Source organism: Pinus tabuliformis, chromosome 1_1 (assembly GCF_031772625.1).
Source record: "Pinus tabuliformis cultivar Carrire ecotype Pingquan chromosome 1_1, CPIR1, whole genome shotgun sequence".
NCBI lineage: Eukaryota > Viridiplantae > Streptophyta > Pinopsida > Pinales > Pinaceae > Pinus > Pinus tabuliformis.
In genome coordinates, this window is record NC_142297.1 from 166,348,763 (window position 1) to 166,371,968 (window position 23,206).

A 23,206-nucleotide genomic window follows, 5' to 3' on the forward strand; every position below is an offset into this window, starting at 1 on the left:
ATGTCACAAAATTGTTTACAGAAAGAGCTTGAAAATGAGCTGGATGCAGAGCTGCACTAAAGTGCGAAAATAAAATGTTTAATAGCTAACCTACTGAGGCCTGATGCCTTCTTATTTATACAAGTTGAGGACCCCAACAATCCTCCTAAACTGTAGGAACTCGGCTGCCAAAACTTGCAGATAATAGCCACTTCACTAGACCTGCTCGGCTGCCCCTTGAAATCATCTTTGGTGGGTTGTTGAACTCCGAGCTGTTGGTGGAGAACTCGAGGAAGGGGTCATTTAGTGCAGGAGACACCCCTCTATAAATCCTCAGCCTTGTTTCTTTGAATTTGGCTGCCAATCTGCTCATAAATGCTTGATCTTGGTCCAAAAATGTCCAAAAATATGCAATAAGCACGTATTAGACTTTGTGGGAAAATGACTATCCCCATTCACTCAATTAACATAAATATATTCAAAATCATGCATAAAACTATGGAGAATGGTGGATTAAATGAGAATAATAGGCAAAATTAGCCCATATAGTTACCCATTTTTGGGGCTCATCAGTTATACAATGAGTGACATCTGCAATTCTCAACTAAATAGCTTTCAAGATTAATTTTCAATAAGTTAGGGCATAAACAAGCATAATCTAGAAGCAACAATTCCATACATTAGACAATTTTAAAATACAAATCTTTAACAATAGGCACTTACAAGATAACATGCAGTACATCCATCCATTCACCAAGGAAATAACTCGAAAGACAATCCAAAATAACTTCCAAACATCAAAATTCATCCAAGATACTCAATTATCGAAAGAAGCAAAAAATGTGAAGTCCTTTTAGAGATTCGAATTCTCCAAGTGATGATGATGAGAGATGAAATGATCTCTCTCCAATATATACATGTCCAATGATCTCTGATTTTAACCTAAAATCCCCTTAAGTCATAAAATAATGGGAGAATAGTAAGTGAGGTTACAAGACAACCTCATAGCCAATGTAAAATCCTAATGCATAGGCCTCTTGATGGCATGCGTTGGGCTACTCTAGTACTAAATTGAGTGAAGATGTCTCCAAAAAACATACTCTAGGGGTTGGCCCCTAAATCTACATGCAAATCATAATGTGGACCCCAATATTGTGTTTGGGGTAGAAAATGGGTCTCATGGGTCTCGTAGTGACAAAGTAGCTTGCTTCTGCTCCAACATTGAGGGCTTAGAGGATGATGCTAGCCCTCCTATGTGTCAAAGGGTGAGACAAACCTCATTTGGGCCTTGGATTTGCTGTGAAACATGTGATCACTGCTAGTTGGTTGGGGCACACTCATCAAAGTGCATCATCTCATGAATAATGTCGGGCATAGTGCAGATTGCTGGGGTGTTGTAGGTGCCCATGGAATGGAATTATGCTCTGCAAGTTGTAGGAGTCCCATGGCTCTCAACAATTCAGTTGCAGGGTGCCATAGTACTCCTTTAGTGGACTTGGGCCCCAGTTAAGTTGCCCGACCCATGATTAAAACCACTTGTAAATCACACAATGTCTAGTGTTTCATCTTCACCATTAGGTACATTAATCATTAGTGCATCTAATTGAACCAAGCTTGTTAACCAAGGGTAACTTAACACTTCATATGAGGCTTCCCTGTGAAGTTTGGGGGTTTGATCATGTAATATTGTTACCTCCCTAGGTAGGAGTGGCTAATAAATGATCCTATTAGGTGTTGCTAGTCCCTAAGGGGCAAGAGATGTCCCTCATATGTCCTTCAATCAATAGGTGGCATATGAATAATAATGGAATGCAAAGGGGAAATGGTCTCAAGGCTAAATGCTATGGTAAAAAGGGAATGAATGATGGGGAAATAAACCTTCTCAATATGCATATGTGAGGAGGGAGAAATTGTTGATGCATGAGTTACCTTGCCCTTTTTTTCTAGCCCTCTTATTTCCTTTTTCATTTTCTTGATTTTTCTCTGTATTACTTCGTGAAGATCTAGGAAATGAGAGCATGTTGTGAATGATGTGTAGTAGTGGTTACCCCCTTAAATGCAGGGCAAGTCATCACCCACTAGGGGTTGGGACATGCAAGGGTTCCTTTTATGATGTGATGAGGAAACATTGGCCCTAGGAACCAGGTGATGGCCATAATGATAAGGGGTAAAGATCATGGTTGAATCTTGTCAACATGTTAATTTTAATGTATCTACCATATTTTGCATTTTATAATTTTCCTTTTCCTTCGATTTTTTACGGTGAAAATGATATGCTTCTTTTAGTTTTGTTTTAGATGCACCAACCTTCTAGGGAAAAGTTCCGAAGCCCGACTCAGATGTGTGAACAAGGGGACGGGGATATGTTAGAACTCAGTGGACCCAAAGAAGGGAGATGGAGTATAGGGATCATAATGTCTGGAGAGAAGTGCAAGTATGGAATGGGAAAATGGGACCATGCTATCTCAATTGGGGTTTCCCAAGTAGTTCCCTTCCTGAAGCCATGGGAAATTAGGGGAGCTTCCACTGGACTAGGATTGAAAATTAACCCTCCATTTAAGGTGAGGGAATAAAACCATGGTAAAAGCCCTTCCTTCTTCCAAGTCACCCAATCATCCATGCCAAATGCATGAATGAAAAACAAGAATAAGAACCTGATTGCATCATGAATAACATACGTTTTGGATCATATTTCCCACCTTCTAAAATGTTCTCTTAACAAATGGGTGAAGAAACATATGTATGATGCAGGTGGAAAACATAAAATGACAGATCACATCTGCTACAAGGTGGTTGTCAGGGGCTATTGGCTGTCAGCTAGAAGAGGATGATCAAGAGAAAAATTCTCCTAGGGGTACCCACCTTTGGTATGTAATAATACTAACATGAAAATTGTTGATTAAGCTAATGAGCCTAAAAACTTTGGTGATATCCTAGTAGATAAAATCTATGTGATAATGCTTTATAGAATTGTGTTTAACTTGACATAGGACTTGGAGTTAGGGATTCTTCCAAAAATTAAGTCTATCACACATAAGTTCCTAGTCGAGTATTCAAGCCTTAGATATTGATGAAAAACACATAAAGAAGTTATGGATCCATGAATCCATGCATTCTCCACCTAGGTCACCTTGGTACATTGGCGATGTTTTCTTTTGATAAAGTCAAAATGAAGTGGAATTTGTTGATGAGGTCCTCTTGATTTGTAAAAGAGCTTGCAGTACTATTTGTGCTACATCGTGATGTAATTAGAGAAATTGTTGTGGAGTAATATCATAGGTGAAATTTAAGGTAGGTTTGTCCTTGTTGCTTGACATGAATGCAAAGCTAATTAATTGACAGAGTAGCAAGCCTTCACAACAAGGGGTGGATTCATTTGCATTGGAAAATAATCCAATAGTGTTGTATAAAGGCTGAAGCATTATGAAGTGCTATGAATTGACTTTCACCCAATACAATACCACTATTAGTAGATATTCCAAGTAGTAGTCCTCAAGGCACCTAGATTTGCAAAAGATAGTGGAATCTACAAAAGAAAAATTATGTTCATTAGGGGATTCAATCGTTTGAATTGTAATTGTTGTGATCCTTTGAGTGAAGAAGAAAACTAGTGTTAAATAATATTTGCCAAAATAATAACCCAAAGGCTATTAAATACTAAACAATTTAGTTGTCAATCGAAATTGAGCTAATCGACTAGACATGATGGAGTCTATTTGATTTTGGACAATCAACTAATTTCTAACAAATCGACTACTCAAAACCAAAAATGTAGAATCAATCCATAAAGGGCATAACGTCCCCATAAAGATAAAGTATCTGCATTGTGTGCTAAATTAGTCATTTATTGTTTCAATATGAGCCCTCTAAAACACCAATTCATGTAGGCTTTAGTTGAAAGTGTATTAACATTCTCACACAAAGGAGGAGACTTAGTGTGAAAATCGTTTGAAAGAAACCACTTGGCTTGAGTTGGAGGGAAGCCACACTGTACACCAAATAAGAGAGACTTGTGCCAAAACCTAACAAACATGTGCACATGTGTAGCATTTTATGTTTAGACAATTAACACTCAAAATTTTGGATATTGTGAATGGCATAAGATAAGGGGATATCTCTTTCTAGTTGTGATGGTTCATACAACCTATGCTTATTCACGTTAATTATTTAATGGATTCCTATCTATTTTGGAAGCTATACCTTAAATATGTTTTGGTAAACCCTCAAAATAATTATATATAAACCATATTGGAGAGGTTGGAGCTTATGACGTTATTGTACTTGGAAATTTTTATTTGGAAATAATTCCAAACTTGATAGCCGACTATGAACTTTATTACAAATAAATGCATATCCTATTTGACTTCATGAATGGCATGCTCTTGCTCAGGAGCATGTTTGACCTGGTTATGGATACATGTTGAGGTGCCTTGAAAATAAGGATGGAATTGTTCCTTTTGTTGATGAGAAGAAAGTGTAGTGTTGAGCATCGATGATATCTCATATGGCATAATAGGCTGAAAACCATAGCACACTTGAAAACAAAATGGATCATAGAATTGTGAATAAATGTATTATTTCTATGTTGTACAGTGTGAAAATAATAATGCCATTGCTTATGCTTATGTTAGAATATGTAGAGGGAATGAATCAATGTGTATTTGACCAACTTAGGGATGAGAGGTCAAAAATTGTAGTTTACAACCCAAAAAATGCCAAACGGTTTTAAAAAATGAGTAAGGATTTGGAAGTGCTCATAAATGAAGCAAGTGAGGGGGAGGCCGAATTGTGGATATACACGAGTTAGGAATAGATTTGTAGCTTCTTGAGTGTTGATTTCTTTGATGTTGCGAATAAAGAATGTTGTCGTGTGAAAGTGACATATGATAATGAAGGTGGTATTATGTAAGTTGGTTTTGAGATATTGCTAAGGATGCAAATATGAAGGAATGTAATCATTTGTTTGTTTAAATTATCCCAAAGAAAATGAAATTGCAAATGATGTAAGGTTTTATTGATACAAATGTGACCCCCATACATGGAAGCATGGACTTGGTTTATGAGGATGAGTCTATGTTTGGTAGTAGGAGCACACAATTGATTCAATATATATAACCAACTATCTTGAATGCAGAGATCAAAAATTGGTTTTTGGTTTACTTTTGTTGGAGATTACAAATCTTGGAAAATAGGGCCAAAATACGAGTGTATTACTCTTTCAACCATTCATAGGGATGAGACAGTTGACATTGAGGATGGTGAATATGCATAGAACAAGACAAATAAGCATATTGGTAGTTTTTTGTAGGTGTTTCCCATCTTGTACTTAATTGCTAGCTGAGTTGTTGAATATAGGAGGTCCATTTCATGCGGGGTTACTCTTTCAGCTTAGTTGAAGTGTTAAGAAAAATCAAAGGATGATGATCTGTATGCAACTTACTTTCAGTTCCTACCAGATAATGACTCTATTGTTTTAGAGCTTGGAGTGCCTAAAAATCATTATCATAAGTGTTGTATTGGAGTTATATGTTAGACAAGTTTTTGTAAGGATATGAGTATAAATGTTTGCAATAGTTTAGGACTACATGAATAACATATTATGAGGTGTCAAATGTTGGGAATTGAGGGAACATGAGAACAAAGAACAAAAATATAATACAAAGAAATAAACAAAAGAGTAGTTGTGCTGCAAGATGAGGGGTGGTGTCTAAATACACCATTATAGCACTTAAGCACAACACATTGTGACCATAACATCATAATGCATGATTGAATAACAATTAATTTGATACATTTGATGCTTAATATTCAACCCATAGGGTCCTTTATTTAGTCTGTCCAAAGATAACCAAATTCGTTGAATTATAAAATATTTTTTCCACAAAAAATTGTTAGCAGTTGCACTCACTTTCATGAAATCTATGTTGTTTTCTTGCTTGTTAATTACTGACTCAACCTGACTATCTAGTCAATTCCTTGACCACTAGGTCTACTAGTCCACTAGTCCATGAGTACACTGACCATTTGTTGGTCAATTACCTGACCAAGCCATCAACCATTCATTTGATTGAAATGTGAATTTCTTCGTTAGTTAACCACTTGACTAAATCTTTCATGTTAGTCAAATCCTTTCAATGACTATCTCTAGAAGCTCCATAATGTGATGAGCTAGCATTGTCAAAAACCAAGACAATACGGGGGGGGGGGGGGGTATGAATCAGTGTTGTGAAAATTTTAATTTTTTTTTCAAAAAGTAAATGCTAAAATACCAACAATCTCTTTAACAAAATCTAAGCATCAAGACAAGAACCATATATGCAACATGTATCACCTAAAAACTGATCACCTAGCCATTTCTAACTAGGTGGATGAAGATATAGATGAACAAATGAAGATGGTTATGGTCTCTCCTTTCAGTTAACAAAGAGGGGAATTATTGTTGATGAAATTGAAATTGAATTGATAATGATGGTTGTTGGACTGAAAGTTTCGACAAAAACACAATTTCTTAGTGGGAATCAAAATTTGTCGGTGGACAAGTGATTGGGATGCCAATTGATAGCAAATGTGGGTATTTTTGTTCACTTAGGTGATCATTGGACCTAGCAAAGGATAGATAGATCCTTTTGCATTGTAGCTTGGAATTATATTAAGTTAAGATTTTTCAGGGATGTGTTAGACTTGCAGTTGATTCACTTCTCTTGGTTTGCTCTCTTCATATTGGAGTTTTCGAGATCCAGTTTTAGCGATTTTTCAGATTGTTTTTCATTCAAGCTCAGCTCAATATTTTCAGCATGAAGACTTGGAGATGGTACTAGGTTCTTACTCTGGACTTATGATTTGGGGGGGCGGGGGGGATGTTCTTACTCTGGACTTATGATTGGGGGGGGGGGGATGTTAACCTCACTCACATAAACAATCAGTAAGTCCAAGTATTCAAAAAATAATAAAATTATGAAAATTGGAAATTATAATTCCTACTTGTCTTTGGTGTGCTCATCAATCTAGAATGATTCTATTCCTAATACTTGGGAGTTTGTTGAGGTCTAGTTGGTTGAGAGATTCTCTCAAACTAGTTAGCCTCCTAGATTAGTGTGTGGTTGAAATATTCACTCAACCAAGAGATCGCATGTCCAAGATAGAAAAACTATCTCGAGACATAACTTGATGTATATATATTGTATGATTATTCTTTGTGAATATACATTCAGGGTTCAAAGTCTTTTCTGCCAAAGTTTTTGTCTCTCTGGTATTATCTTGTTTTCATTTAATTATCTTCAAACTTATATTAATTTAGTAGGTCCCACCCCCTCCATTTCTCTGCCCTTTCTTACATTGCTTCCACTATCTCTCTCTCTCTCTCTGACCCCCCTTCGGTGTCTCGTTGAAGTGTAACCTACAATGTATTTCAGTCATTCAATTTTCTTGTGATGTTCGTACGTTAGGGGGTAATCTGTTATCACCTAAAAAATGATCACTTAGTCATTTCTGACTAGCTGGATTGAAATACATCATGTGGGATTAATTTTACCATTGTAAAATCGCTTTCACCATAGGAAATAATTTAGTAAACCAATTTTATTAAATTATTTCCGCTTAAAATTAAAAAACCCCATGAGAATAATTAAATAAATCATTTTTTATTTAATTTTGTCTAGAAATAATTATTAAATAATTATTTATTTATTATTCCTTATTCTTATTCTTCGAACAATTTTTAAACCATTATTTAATAATTATTTGAAATTCACACCTTTATTAATCTTTACAAAGTGATTATTAAATCATTTTATGTGTTAATTACTTCAACCGTTTTCTAAATAAAGATATTTGACCATTATGAATATATGTTTACTCTCCAAAAGATATAATAAAGTATTCCTAATGGTTAGATTTTGATTTGGTCAATAATATTTTATTATTTTTGAATTCCTAATTTAGCTCAATAGTTTGTTATAAATAAGAGGGTTTTTCATTCATTTTTCACTACGATCATTATTATAGTGACAATTATCATCTTATGATGTTTAAGCTCCCACTTGAGTTCCATCTTGCTTTTGGGTTTTCTGCATATTGAGAGAGAGAAATAGATCGCTGAAGCAAAAGAACATCAAAAGGATCCATCCCACAGAGGGGGATCTACAAACCAATGTTGTAAATATTTCTCACCAGGGGTTTTTTAATAAAATATTATTCAATTATAGTCCTTTTGTTAGGTTATTGCACGTTCCTTTACTGCTGCTATATGTTTTAGACTTGCATTAAATATTTTTTTGCAGGGTTTTATCACGTTTTGTTGTAGATTTGAAGCATATAAGCAACTATTTTCTGCTGTTAGGGTCACTTGTCACCAGTGACTTAAGTGAATTTTTTTTTATACAGTTTTCCAAAATCTTTATGTTGATACAACACTTAAATACCTTAGTCTTCTCTTAAATTACTTTTACAAAGGTGATCTTCCACTTTATTTTACAACGTTCTCAGGCATACTCCAAAAGTAAGATATTGCTCACTACTTTATCAATGACCATTGAAAGGAGCTCCAACCCCTGATTGTTTACCAACCACTACTGGAAGGAGATACAACCCCTTAAATGCAAGCTACAACTTGCTATCCATATGGATTCGTCTTTCATACTATTTTCAAACTCAGATCAATAAGACTTTCTTGCTACAAAACGTAATTTCTCCTATTGCTATACATGAATGCCTTCCTTGGATTGATAAGCTCTTTTCTTGCTCCCTTAAAATGCCTTGTTGCTTACATACCTCAACTATTTCAAATCACCAATATCACCATTAAAACACCTTTATGCCTTTACCAGTGACCTTTGATTCACTATCGAATGCCCTTTTAGATTCACCTAAAATATGATGCATTCACCCCCTAATGCATCTCTAATGATCACCTTCTTCACTGATACAATTATGATTATAAAGAGATTTCGTTGATCATTTTAGTTTTTAACTTTAGTTATATTGAGTTTATAACTTACACTTAACTGAGGTTTGATCTTGATTATTTCATATCTTTCTACTTATAGTATGTTCTATTGATGTGTACCAATGGTCTTCAATTTTTTTTCCATTGTCTTGATGTCAATCTTTGAGTTATTCTACTAATTTTAATCATTCTGGAATTTTGTGGGATCTAACAATGACTTTAGTTGTAGTTCCAAATCTAGTGTACTACTAGATTTGGTCAAAACTACCAAATATACCACCAAATATGTCCATGTCCCCAAACAACTGCCAAGTCACTCATGTCGTGTTCACCAATTTTAGCCCACCACTAGTTTTGGTGCCAAAACACCAAATATGGCACAATACACCAAAATGTTGTCGACTCAATCATGTTAGGCCCTCGCCATTGGTCACAGTAACACTATGCATATGACCAAGCTTGAACACACCTTTATTCTAAGCCTCAGGGGCTTAATCATGTGGACAAACCTTCTATGCCCTTAGTCACTAGGCCTTCATACAGATATGTGTCTTGGAGTAGGCGTCTAACCCCAAATCTTGTTTCCCTAGAAATAAAACTTAGAGTTGCAATGAAAATCGTCGGGGTCATTCCTTCAGGATTATGTGTCCTATGGGGATTGCCACTTGTGCCCACAAACCAATCAGAAAACTGCCAGTATGACTTGTCCTTGCTAGCTTGTATGCCACCGTGTCATAGTGTCCCATCAGCTCGAGGATAAAACTTTCTATGCCATCAGATCCCACTAGGGTTGACTGGCCGAGGTGATGTGCCTCTAATGCTAACATGTCTGCCATTTTGTACACCACATTGCGACATGTCACTCACTTTCCTAGAAATGAAACTTAGAGCTGCAATGAAAATTGTCGGGGTCATTCCTTTAGGATTATATGTCCTATGGGGACTGCCATGTGTGCCCACAAACTAATCAGAAAACTGCCAGTATGACTTGTCCCTGCTAGCTTGTATGCCACCATGTCATAGTGTCCCGTCAGCTCGAGGATAAAACTTTCTACGCCATCAGATCGCACTGGGGTTGACTGGCCGAGGTGATGTGTCTCTAATGCTAACATGTCGGCTGTTTTGTACACCACATTGTGACATGTCGCTCACTAATTGGTGCCATGTGTCACCTATTTTCAACCCACATGACCACCTGAAAATATCAAATATGCATGCCATGTGTCACATCCCTATTGTCCATGTCATGTTAATATCATCAACCAATGTGGCTATATGTCATGTCAGTTGTGCAATCAAATCATGCCACGTGTCCTATTATGGTTGGTCCATGCTATCAAGACTCCATGTCATTGGTATGGCAGAACCGGGATCGAGGCCATTGTTTTCATTAATTTTCTGTTAAACTTTATAGGCAGGGATGGGAAGTTTTTGTTGCAACATACAAAAACATTGATGTGACCTTAGGGTTCTCTTCTAGGTAATAAAGATGCAGTCCCTTGGAATCCCACAGGGGTGAGTTCGCCAGGGTGACTTGTCAGTGGGGTCCCCTTGGTCGATTGACATGCACCAATCAATGTTGCATCTGTCAGCCACGTTTTCCCATTGCTTGCTCCGACGCCGATGTCCTCCCAGTCTATAATGGTTTCACCTTCCTTAGAAACATTTGGGGCTATTTGCGTTGGGATTATGTGTCCTGGGTAGGACCCATGCTATACATCCTGAGCTTGGTCCACCTATGCGCCCATGTGGTTGTGCTCGCTGCTTATGCATGGTGACTCAGTGGTAGGGCCCATGGCTAGAGTATCAAAATTGGACTTTCAACTTTATAACCTTGATCAGCCTTATCTTTTGATCCAGGAAGTCCATTTCAGATTTCAATATATCATTGGAATGCTCTTTCCGAGAACTATCCCCATGAGCAATTTCTAAGTGAAATTGAGTTGATCTTCTGAACCGAAACTGGCTCCAAAGTCTCTTCTGCTTCAAACACACTAGTTCACCTATCTTCTTGGAGATATTTGAGCTCTACCACACCTTTGACATGCTTGTCAAACTAATAACAATCTCCATGAAAGTATTATTAACATCATATAACTCCTTTGACATCAACATGTTTGACATCAATTAGAACATATTATAACAATGTGCTCTTTTGTCATTGGTGGAAACATTAAACATTACTTCACATCGATGGCCACTCCTCATGCTACATCTAGCCAACATAATGTTGTCTTTTTCTCTCCTTGTGATTGATATCTTCCTTCTCCCCATTAATGGCTAATTCGTTTCTTCTTGTATTAATTTAGGCAATGGTTTTCTTATTTCTCTCCTCCTTTGTTTACTTCCCCCCTTTGACATCGATGGAAAAAGGCTACGCTATTCAACCAATAAGTGTTAATTGTTAATTGATACCATTGATACCAGTTGTTGTTGTTGTTTTTTGTTCTTTGTTTTGTTTTTGTTTTGGTTGTATGTTTTTTTTGGTCACATGTAGTTCACGGATACCCGTGGTCACTGCGTAGCCACTATGTCCACGGTTCAACACTAGGGTGGACCCCACCCGAAGGGAATCACACCCCTTGGCCTATTTACTGACCTGACCCCAAGAGCTTTCGGGAATTGACCCTGTGACCTCCCGATTGGCGAGGCACTGATTTGACCGATTGAACTAACTCTTGGGACATTGATACCAGTTGTTAATTGAGTATTCTCCCACTTTTGTCATGCTCTCTGTGTGGTATTAAGAGTCTGGAAATTTGTTGCACTATTAGTTCTTTTCACCAATGTCTGATCCCTTCTCAAATATGTTTCCAATTTTTAATGAAATAATTTAGAAGTAGAATGACAATCCTACAACTCATCATATCTGCAACATAAACTTTGATCAATCAGGCAACATTTATATGGACCAACAACACCACCAACCTCTACCCACAGTTATTCTTAACAACAACAAATTATCATATGATCAAAGATTAGTAGTACATCAACAACTATTTAAAAATGAAAAGTGACCGTCTTTCCTTAATCATTCAGATGAATTATTTGGATATTTCTTTTGCTTCTTTTGCGGCATGCATATGATATTTCTCGCATCCATTGAAGCCATCTTCTTTTCTTCTCAATGAAGAGAAGCAAGAGATCTACTCCCCTTGAGTAGATTATTTCTCTTTTTCTCGACTAGATTATTTCCTTTTTTCTTCCACACTCAAGTATGTTGAGTCCTTATTGGGGCAACTCCACGAGGTTGTCTTTTTTCTTTTCTAAGTGAATTTCTCGCGCATCGAATTGATATTCTTATCACCAAACAAAGCTAACCAATATATCACATGTTTCGCTTCTTTCTCATTGTCTGTGCTTGCATTTTGCGTGTATTGTATTGGAGGACTGACTCGAACACAATTAATATTATTAGTGAGCTCCACCATAGGAGTATTAGTCTGATCTGCTAAGTTTCTCATACGACTCAAGTCTGTGATGGTTTGCTGTTGTGAAATTTCCCTCTTTGGTCCTCATCACGATTTGTGTTTCTATTTGCATTCCTTTGAAAAGGAGGAGCTACTATGTGCTCATAATCGCCACACCTGTAACATTCAACATTATTTAAGAGAGGAGCAAAGGATTATTACTGTTTTTAAAAAAATTGTCCTTGAAGGGAAAATGACCTTTGCATTTGGCTATTTGATTTACTTCTTTGAGCAATTAGTTGGTGTGACTCTTGTTTCTTCTTCTCTAGACGCTTAGACGTACAATGTCCTGCTCCACTACAATTAAAACACCTGAGAGGCTACTTGCCTCCGTCTTTATAAAACATTGAACCATAGTTTTATATGAGGTATCCCCACTCAAACAGATAAAAATATCCAAATTACATAGTGTAATAAACCTTGTGCATGATCGTAATATTAGTGAACTACATATAATTTTGCACAATCCTCTCATGAAAATTGCATGGACCCCTCCATTAACGATTTGAATCAAGTGAGATTCCTCCTTAGGGATAGAAAATGCATCACCTTAGAGATAACTGATGATTTCCACCTGGGTTCGTTGACGTTGACACAGCCAGTGTGCTTCTTGCTTGCACAACATATGAAAGTCCAGACTGGACCGGTCTGCTCTCATTGCTTGGAATCAACTTCCTTTTTGAAAAAACCCTGCAATGGTAGTCAAAGCTCTGAACTTTTTATATTTTTAATTTAATTATGTTATATTTTATATTATTAGTTTAAAATATTTTAATTATAGTTATATGTTATATTGGAGGTGTTCCTGGTGGTAGAGATTTCATGTTATGTAGTTTAATGTCTTGGAAATAAATCAATTATGAATATAGTTTATTTAATAATCTATTTATTTTTAGAGTGAAAACAGATTTAATCCATTTTAACACTTAATAGATAAAAATTAAAATAAAGATAAACTGATAATATATTATATTATTATTTTAATATATATATAAAGAAAATTAAAATATTAGAATATTAATTTCAAATTTTATATAAATATGATATTGACATTATTGGCACATGACGTGCATGATGTAATGGCTGAGGCGGATGGATTTCACACCCCCCACCCAAGTTCGAATCCTGTGAGGTTGTAAAATGCTGTAAAAATGATATTGATATTATTGTTTTCCGGAGCCAGAAAAATATTTCAATTCAATTTACGTATGATGAATGATAGCGAGTTTACCTTTAAATACTCTTTTACTAAGATATCATTATTATGATAGGGAGTTTACCTTTAAATACTCTTTTACTAAGATATCATTATTATATATGTATAGGATTTAAAACGAGAAATTGCGAATATGGAAGAAAGGATTGAGATTCTTGAATGCACGCAAAGGTAACGAACTTTCAATGTGGATCCATGCAATAGAATTAATATTTTATGTTATCAATATATCTTGTATTCGACTTTAGAGTATTTTTTTTTTCTTGCACTTGTTGTAGAAAGATGTTGGGCGAGGAACTGGCATCATGTGCATTGAAGGATTTGAATCAGTTGGAGAGCCAGGTTGAACGAGGCTTGAGAAATATACGAGCGCGAAAGGTAGTTATAACGTGATATCACTTTTAATATTTATCCAGGGTTAATGTAAATAATATTTTCCTAATTGTAGTTTCCTCTCTGACATGTCAGAACGAAATATTGGTGACTCAAATAGAGCAACTTCAAAGAAAGGTACTCCCTTGCAGAGATTCATTTGAGAATGTACGATTAGATGCTTGTTAATGTGGAATATAAATATGTATAATGAATTGAATTTACATTATTTGTAGGTGATTGTAGTCAATGAGATTGAATTTATGTGATAAAAATATATGATTGAATTTATATTTTTTTAGCGGTTAGAAAGATTGAATTTATGGTAGGTGAAAATATCTACGTTTGAATTTAGATGTGTTGTAAATAATATTATTTAATAAGTTTGAATTTATGGTAAAGAAAAATATAAATTTTTAAACTATTTGTTAGTGATGAATACGTATTTATCTTTTTCCTCACTTTTATGATTTTTCCTTTCAAATTTATGATTTTTCCTTTCAAATTTATTATCTTGTTCAAATTGGTAAATTGGCGAGGTTTGAAATCTTGTATATGCATGTTGTGGAAGTTATGTTTCGTTTAATAACCCATGTATTTGTACCGTCATATTGGGTTGAGAAGGAAACCAGATTATGTAGAGGTGTTGTTAAGATTGTAATATATAAAGAAGTAATTTTCTTCTTTCTGAAAGATTCATGATGTTAGATTGAGTGAAGTCTTAGTTGTTTTAGGCCTTGATAGATATCCAAAGTGTTTTTTATTAAAACTATTAAAATTTGCAATAGGATATAAACCTATCGAGTTTTTTTTGGAACGTAAAATACCATAATAGAGTGAAACATAGTAGACCAGCGTGCATAGTTTAGATGTGACGCATAATACTAAAACCATCTGTTTTTTTAATATGGCAAGGTTGGAAGCGTAGCGACGCTCCATATAGCAATATTGTTCTCCAGAGTGTTCATGGTTAACTAATGGAGCTTGCAGTAAGCTATAAACGTACCGATAGTTTTTGTAATGTAAGATCGTATAATAGACGAGAGTAAGCATAAGAGAGATCACAAAAATCAACACGGGCATGCCTAGTTACTAAGAGCGATAGACTCAGTTCAGATTTTCCCTGATCATCTGGGTTTTCCTCTTACTACTCTGGCCCGCACCTCGATTTCCTTCCTCCAAGAATATGGCCATAAACTTTTCAGTAGTCCAATATAATGCAGAGATCGGAGAAAACATAAATTGCCATTCTCTGGCGTGACCCAGGTTATGGACACAGCGTGAGGAGGTACCCCTTATCTTAGGCAGTCCAAGTTTTTATCTGAGTTCTTGCACGGTCCTTCATTTTTGAGATATGCTGTGTGTCCATCTCACGGTCCATGTCAAAAGCTTTCGTCCGTCCCGCGTTTCTGCTCACCTGTTCCCGGGAGTTTAAACAGTTTATCAGAGTAGGCCAAATAGTTTGTCAGAGGGATTTTCATGGTCAATAACAAACTTAAATGTAGACAAATAGTACGAGGACAACATCATGGCATATCAAAAAATTAGATACCAAAGTCATTATTGTAAACTTTTGAGATTAATATGATATTTCAGAAATACGAAGGAATCATAACAGGTGTTATATTTTTATTCTTATTTTATTTGGTATTATATATAAGAGCTTCTTATATCAGATCATATAAAAGTTTTGGGTGAATATTTGTGCTTATGTTTTTATTTCCTGAATCAAAAGACACCTTTCATAAAATTGGTGTCATTTCAATCAATGATTTGCAAAGCTCTTGCTTATTTTTTTTCGCAAAATTTTTGTTGATATATAAATTGGATTTTCTTTTATGTGTTTTTTATGTAATTATAATAGTACATCATCTAATATTTGGAAAATTTAGTGATATCTCATATCAATATGTTTTGTTTCGGAAAATTTAATGATATCTCATATCAATATTCTTTGTTTTAGAATGGAAGGCCTGAGTTTTTGGGATGATAGATTGTAAGTTCGTTGTCAGTATTCTATGCATAACCCTCCTGATGCAACCTAGCTCACCAAAAATCTCTTCATCCAAAGCATTTCCTTGCATGCATGAGTTGTCGCAATATAAAGGTCCACCACTTTTTGCATTTTAGATTCCCAGGAAATACAACCCTATAGAAATGTAGATATGTCTTGTTGTCTATTTTTTGGGATTGATGTCACTTGTTATATAAACACGGATAAATCCTTCCAACAATCTATTAGTACCTAGAAAAAAAACAATAATCAATTGAGCTTTTTATATTTCTTAAAATCATTTAACTACACTCCAATGTTCCTTGCCTGGTTTGGCAAGAAACCTACTTACCATTCCCATTGAAACCTCTAGGGAAAGTACATATAATTTGCATAAATAAGGCTTCTTACTCCTAAAGCATATGAAATCTTGGACATTTCTGCTTTTGCTTCAAATACTAATGGGGAATTGTTTACTTGTTAATTTAAGATGACAAGTAAGTGGTATACCTCCAAGTTTTGCATCCGCCATATCAATTTTTTCCAAGTTTTGGACAGCCAATGTTTCCTTCCTTTCCTTTCGCTTATAGTTTGCATCCCAAAATCTACCTTGGTTCTAAATTCTTCATTGCAAATGCCTTGTTTAATTTTTCTTTTAACCTGCTAATTATCAATGTATCATTTTTGACCAGAAACATGTCGTCAACATATTCAAATTCCTATAGTATTGACCATGGGCTTGTTGCAGTTCATATAAACTCTTTTCCAATTTGGCGAGAAATTTTTTTATAATTTCTTTAATAATTCTCTCTAATTGTTCCATATGTATTTCTTTTTCTCACTAGTCTTACATAATCCTGATCCGGAAATTTTTATAAAATAGTCTTACATAATCCTGATCAATGTTACTTGGGAGCGGGAGCGGAAGCGGGAGCAGGAGCGACCATTTTCAGAAGCTCCCGGTTTGGGAGCGAATCCCGGAGCGATTTTTTAAAAACATATATATTTTTTATATTTTTTAATTTTTGATACATATATGTCAACAAAAACATGTAGAATGATGAATTAGATATAAAAAACATAAAAAAGCATAGATTGAACCATATAACAACAATCATCTAGAAGTTATAATCTTCATCAACCACGTCCGCAAGTTAGTAACATAGTAACATACAACATATTGAGTCTCATGATTCATCAATCTTAAAGTTTCAAGCTTTCAAAATTCAATATATAACATTTATCATCATTGATCACCAAAGTTGTACTTGTAAGCTAAGTGTAACCATTACAACAAATAATATCTAACATGAAATGAAATGTTATAAAATGAAATGAAATGAAACAACTTTCAACTTTCATGAAGCATCATATTCATAATTCATTACTAATGAGTTATAATTGCCAACTTCAAACTTAAATTGTCATATATTGTTTAAAAAAATATCATAATAAATATGAAATAGTCAATAGTTATAAAAGCTACTAGAAACTAGAAAAGAGAAGTAAATCTATTATCTATTTCTTATGCTTGGGCCTCTTGCCACCACGAGAAATGTCTAATTTTTTAGTCTTGTTGCAAAATCAGGATCTTTGTCATTAATATCACCCTCCAAGCATTAATATCCAGAGGTATCTTTGTCATTACCTTTGTATCTGTATAGGGATCTTTGTCATTAATATCACCCTCTAAGCATTAACATAAGATAGAAAAAGCATAGCATGTCAAGTCAAGATTTTGTTTGAGTGATGCGTACATTTTTAGAAGGGTCATGATAGAGGAGTTCGACAACCAATGTCACTAACATCAAGGTATATAGAGGGATTGGTACTCTTGATTAAATATGAGTTCCATACCCTAATACATGACAAAATTCAATGGAAACATTGCAATCCCCCAATCCTGAAATCCTGAAAAACTGGTAAGTCTGCTGGATTTTGAATGAAATCTAAAATTCTACTTTCTCCATATGAAATCCAATGAGGACGAAACCACTCTCAAACATCCTGAGTCATTTCATGGTAATGTTAAAAATTTAAGTAAAAGGATGAAAATGAAAATTAAAGAAAATGTCACTTTTACTTAAAGAATTTAACATTACCATGAATAACATATCAATACTAGGGCCTAGACTTGATCATTAAGTTGCCCCACTCAAAAACTATTTGTTTCTTTCAAAAAAAATTGCATTTCCAACATTACTACAAAAAAAAAATGCAAAAAAGGCAAAACGCTCCCGAAAACGCTCCCAAAAAGGCAGGGAGCGAAATTTTTTTTAGGGAGCGCGCTCCCGACCCGCTTCCGAGTCGCTCCCGCCCGGAGCGCGGATCGGGAGCGGGAGCGAGGGGGGGGGGGGGCGCTCCCCCGCAACACTGATCCTGATCGATTAAAAAAATGGACAACATTGTTTCAAGAGTCATGTCAATTCGCTGTCACATAAAACCATGTTGAGAAGTATATAATTCTTTATCTATACAACATCATGCTATTAAATATATAATCCGTTCATATATACAACATCCTGCTTTTAAATATGCAATTCTTTCATCTATACAACATCCTACTATTAAATATATAATTCTTTCATCTATACAATATCCTGATATTAAATATATAATTCTTCCATCTATACAATATCCTGATATTAAATATATAATTCTTCCATCGATTGTTAAAATTTACCAACTTAAATACAATATAACACTGGTAAGAAAAACAAAAACTAGATTTTATTAAAGGATCACATTCGGCTTGCCACTCTTAATCCTTCCATGTTCTTGGTAGGTCATCTCCCGTCCCTACTCTTCCTTCCGGTGACTTTGATCGATTATGTGACCTAAGCTTTTATTCGTTATCATATCCTTGACAGGGATTGAGAGGCTGAAGACAGACAAATGCTAAAATAAAAAAATAAAAATGCAGCCAAGTGCTCTTTTCATTATTGGGTAACAATTAAATAGATTATATAGGAGATAAGGAAACATTATAATAAGTAATTGGAATAAACTTTAACTAGAACTCAACTAAACTTGAATTAAATTAAACTAATTATGACAACTAAGAAATCTAAGAGGTAGTTGGAATTATTTCTTCCCACACTCCCCCTTCATTACAAGAACAAACATTTCAAAGATTAGAAACCTACAACTAAATACAATATTACTTTCAACTTGACAAAAAGAAATAAACTGTTGGTCTGTGTCTCAACAAGGCTTACAAATATGACTCAAATATTTCATTTTGACTTTCTCTGATTCAACATATGAATGAAATTTCTTCTTGATCTTGTTGCTTCAATCATTGATGCTTTCAACCTGTTTCGGTTTTTTCCTACTCCAGATCAAGAACTTTGAATATTGATTTTTATTGCAACTAGAATGATGCCAATCCATTTCAACTCCTTTTCCAAAAAGTTCACTTTTTCACGAATAGTTTCTTGTTCCTTAAAAAACTCCTACATCAATTCATAATAATGCTTAATCTCTTCAAGACTCCATTACATAAAAATTTCATTAATTTTTTCATTTTGAACATGCTGCCTTCAACATTCATTGTTGCAACTCTATACATACTTCATCAAAACGTGGTGTTTTAAGCCGTGCTTCATAAAACCTTAATTCTTCTTCAAATTTTGTTGCTTCTTCTATATCATTTTCTTGATAATCTCTTCTTACTACAATTGAAAGATGATCATCCTATCTTTTTGCACACTCAAAATCTATGTTTTATTATGTAAATATGTTAAGCTCTTTGAAAACATATCTTGGTGTGAGCAAATTGATGAACCTTTAGAACAACATGCTCATCCCTAAATTGCACCGAAACAGATACAGGAATAGATATGGATACGAAGATTCAAAAGAAACCTGGTGCAATACAACAAGGAAAAATATATATATATATATATATATATATATAAATAAGTAAAAAAAATATTCAAACCATACAAGTATTTAAATATAATTAATAATTACAATTATAATTTATTTTTTGTTCGTAATAATTTATAATTTATATTTTAAATAATTTATATTAGTTTAAACTATCATTTATATTTTAGTTAATTAAAAATAAGAGTAGTTTTAGTTAAGAGTTCAATCGCATAATCTGTATTGTATAGTTAACAACTGATTAAATTATCAACTAAAACTAGAAATATGGTTATCACAATTAATTAAAAATAAAAATAGGAGTTGTTTACTGAGGCGGAGAAATTGTCTGGATGACCAAAAGTGGCCGGAATCTGGGCAAAAAAATTTCAAAAAATCTTGTAGATGCAGTCTTTGAATCTTGTTTTTCATGGTGGAAATGGAGTCAGCACCATCAAAAACTTCTAGGACACCTAAAATTTTGAAGTTTAACGACTAAAACTTGGATTTACAAAAATCCTTGTCGGATTTTCTCTAAATATGACCTGAATTTCGATAACTTTCCGGGCAATTCCTCCAGCTAGTTAGACTACAACATAAAAATATCACTATTAAATACATTTAATATTAAAATTATATTAATTTAAATTATAATTATAATAAAATTGGAAAGATACACTATATACATGAAAATTTTAAACAAATTAAAATGTAAACCTTATAGTTAAATTGTTGGCACTCACCCTAGTTCTCGTGGCCCTCATGGTCGAGTTGGCACTCGTGCTTTTACACGGAACGCAACGTTTGAACCCCATTACCTTCACACAACACAAAGCAACGCAACGTTTGAACCCCATTACCTTCACACAACACTCTTGTCGCCCTCGCCCTTGTCGGCCATGCTCAGTTCCGTGCTGTTTTCCATGGTGCTCTTCTCTTGTTCTCTTATTATAATGGAGGAAAAACAGTTGTTCCAATTATTGCCATGAAATTTGCCTCAAACAAAATAGTGAAACACGAGTAAATCAAACAATAAACTAGTTCGTGTGATTGTTGTTTCTAGATCCGCCTCTAGAACCATGGGATTCGTGGCTGGGCTAGGTGAAACCATACAAAAATTGTAAATGCCTTCGAGAGTTGTATGGCTATTGTAGGTACTACACACCTACGACCTTCATTACTGGCACATGCGAACACTTAATTAGAGCATTCATTGACATGCAAGGCTTCAACATTGGAATCTTCACTAGATTGGCGCCTTTGATTGTTCAAGCATGCATTGGACTACATGCAAGATCCTTTCTGCGTGATTTACTCCCTGATTTGCTCCTCCTTTCACTCCGCAATTGGCTAGTTCTCTCTGGAACTTGTTGTAGGTGTTGAGTCCTCTCATTGATCACCACTATGGCGCATTACCTTGGGATCTTCACCCAGTAATGGTATATCATGAGCATTGTAACCTATTTTCTGAATCAATCATTCTCTTTTGTTCTTTCGATTCTTTTAGTGTTTTTGCTCTGCAAAGTTGTGTTTTCAACCTTTACTAGCTAGATTCATCTGTGTAGGTTTTCTAAAAAATTTACATGGTATAAAAGCCCAAAGGTTGCGAGATAAACGGTGCACTAGTACTTTATTTTGCAGGTATTACAGCTTGGAGATCGAAGATTGACAGAAAAATGAAGTTTCCCAAAGCGTCGATCCTAACACCGTACAACTATCACGAATGGAAGGACCAAATGGCTCGATACCTTCGTCAGAAAGGGTTGTAAAGGACTACCATGGCTACAAAGGTGGAACCCACTTTAGCCGCAGAGAAATACAAGTACCTCAACTGCATGGATGAGGCCCACGGATCCATATGCATGTGCATCTCCCCAGATTTGCAGTTTCATCTATCTGCCTGCAATACTCCCAATGAGATTTGCAAAAAAGTTGAAGAACTCTATGGGAAAGAGGATGAGATGAAAGGACATTTGCTTTAAGTGGAGCTGCTCTCATTGGATCCACGGAACTATGATAGAATTCAAGACTTCTTCACCAAATATAATGATCTATTGCTGCAACTCAAGGGTTGTGGAATTGACAAATCCAAGGAGGAGAGTCGCCAAGTTCTCTCTATTATGTCAAAGCTCGGACCAGAATACTCCGTCTTTGTGTTTACATTTCATTCAGTAAGGCTCGCAACAGGTAAATCCTACACCATGCCTTCTCTCAAAGAGTTCATGGAGTCCTTCACTTTTGAGCAAGACAAACTCATTGGCATGGGAAAAAACAAACCTCCAAAAGCGCATGCACTTACTGTGCATGATGGCAGCCACAATAAAAATCACAGATATGATTCAAATCAGAAAAATTAGCAGCAAAAAGACAAGGGAAAATCGCATTCCCATCGAAAGAAGGAAGGGTACACCAAGTCCCTCAATGACTCCTCCGGCTCCAGAAATGAGAAAGGGAAGAAATGAGCCAAATGCACCTACTTTGACTGAGGATTCTATCTGGAATCCTCCTGCATGAAGAAACAAATTGACCAAATGGAAGAAATCCTTTAGAAGCACAACTTTGGCGACCACATCCCTCAGGGTGCCAAGAAGAAAACTGAAGATCTGCCACACGGGAAAGGTAACAATTTTCATGCTTTAGTTGTAATTAAATCTTCCCCTGATACATGGATTATAGATTCTGGTGCATCACATCATATGGCTACTTCAAAGTAAGTCTATTCCTCTTTGGATGCATGCAAAGGACCTCCCATCCTCATGTGAGATGACTCACCTATTGAGGTCACCGGAAAAGGTAGAGTGGAACTTTTACACGGAAGCTTTGAAGATGTGCTTCATGTTCCAAAACTTTTGGTAAACCTGCTTTCAGTTTATTAGATCACTCATTCCGGCACCAAAAAGCGAGTGGAATTCACTCCAAATGCAGTGAACATATATGACCTACATAGTAGCTCCAAAATTGCAACCGGTGAGGTAAACAATGGAGCTAGACTGTATACATTTTCTGAATTTATTGAACCTGAATCCTCTTTATTGCTTACACATGCTGATGATAGTAGTAGGCTTTGCCACGAGAGGTTTGGTCACTTAAATTACAGGTATATGCAGTAGCTAAGCAAGCATGAGATGGTGGAAGGCTTGCCAAATATCAGTTTCTCCAAAGGAGTTTGTGAAGGGTGTGTCCTTGGAAAACATACTAGAGAAAGGTTTGACACCGGCAAGACTCACAGAGCATCCTCTCCTCTAGATCTTATCCATAGTGATCTCATGGGGCCTTTTCCTCATCCTTCCATCAACAAAGCAAGGTATGTGCTTACATTTATTGATGATTTCTCACGGTATACTGGGGTGTATCTTCTCAGG

The 23,206-nt window shown here is 35.4% G+C and overlaps 1 protein-coding gene across 7 annotated transcripts in view; it reads left to right on the forward strand.

Moving 5' to 3' along the window:
* Positions 1–23,206, forward strand: part of LOC149212101 (MADS-box protein SOC1-like) — a 287,556-nt gene that overhangs the window by 175,758 nt on the left and 88,592 nt on the right. For 5 of the 7 annotated variants that reach the window (XM_089391713.1, XM_089391717.1, XM_089391718.1 and 2 more), the window contains exons 3-5: positions 13,719–13,780; positions 13,888–13,987; positions 14,078–14,119. In XM_089391713.1, the coding sequence (XP_089247839.1) occupies positions 13,719–13,780; positions 13,888–13,987; positions 14,078–14,119 (204 nt within the window). The remainder of the gene's footprint in view (positions 1–13,718; positions 13,781–13,887; positions 13,988–14,077; positions 14,120–23,206) is intronic. The other 2 variants (XM_089391714.1, XM_089391719.1) reach the window with 1 other exon arrangement.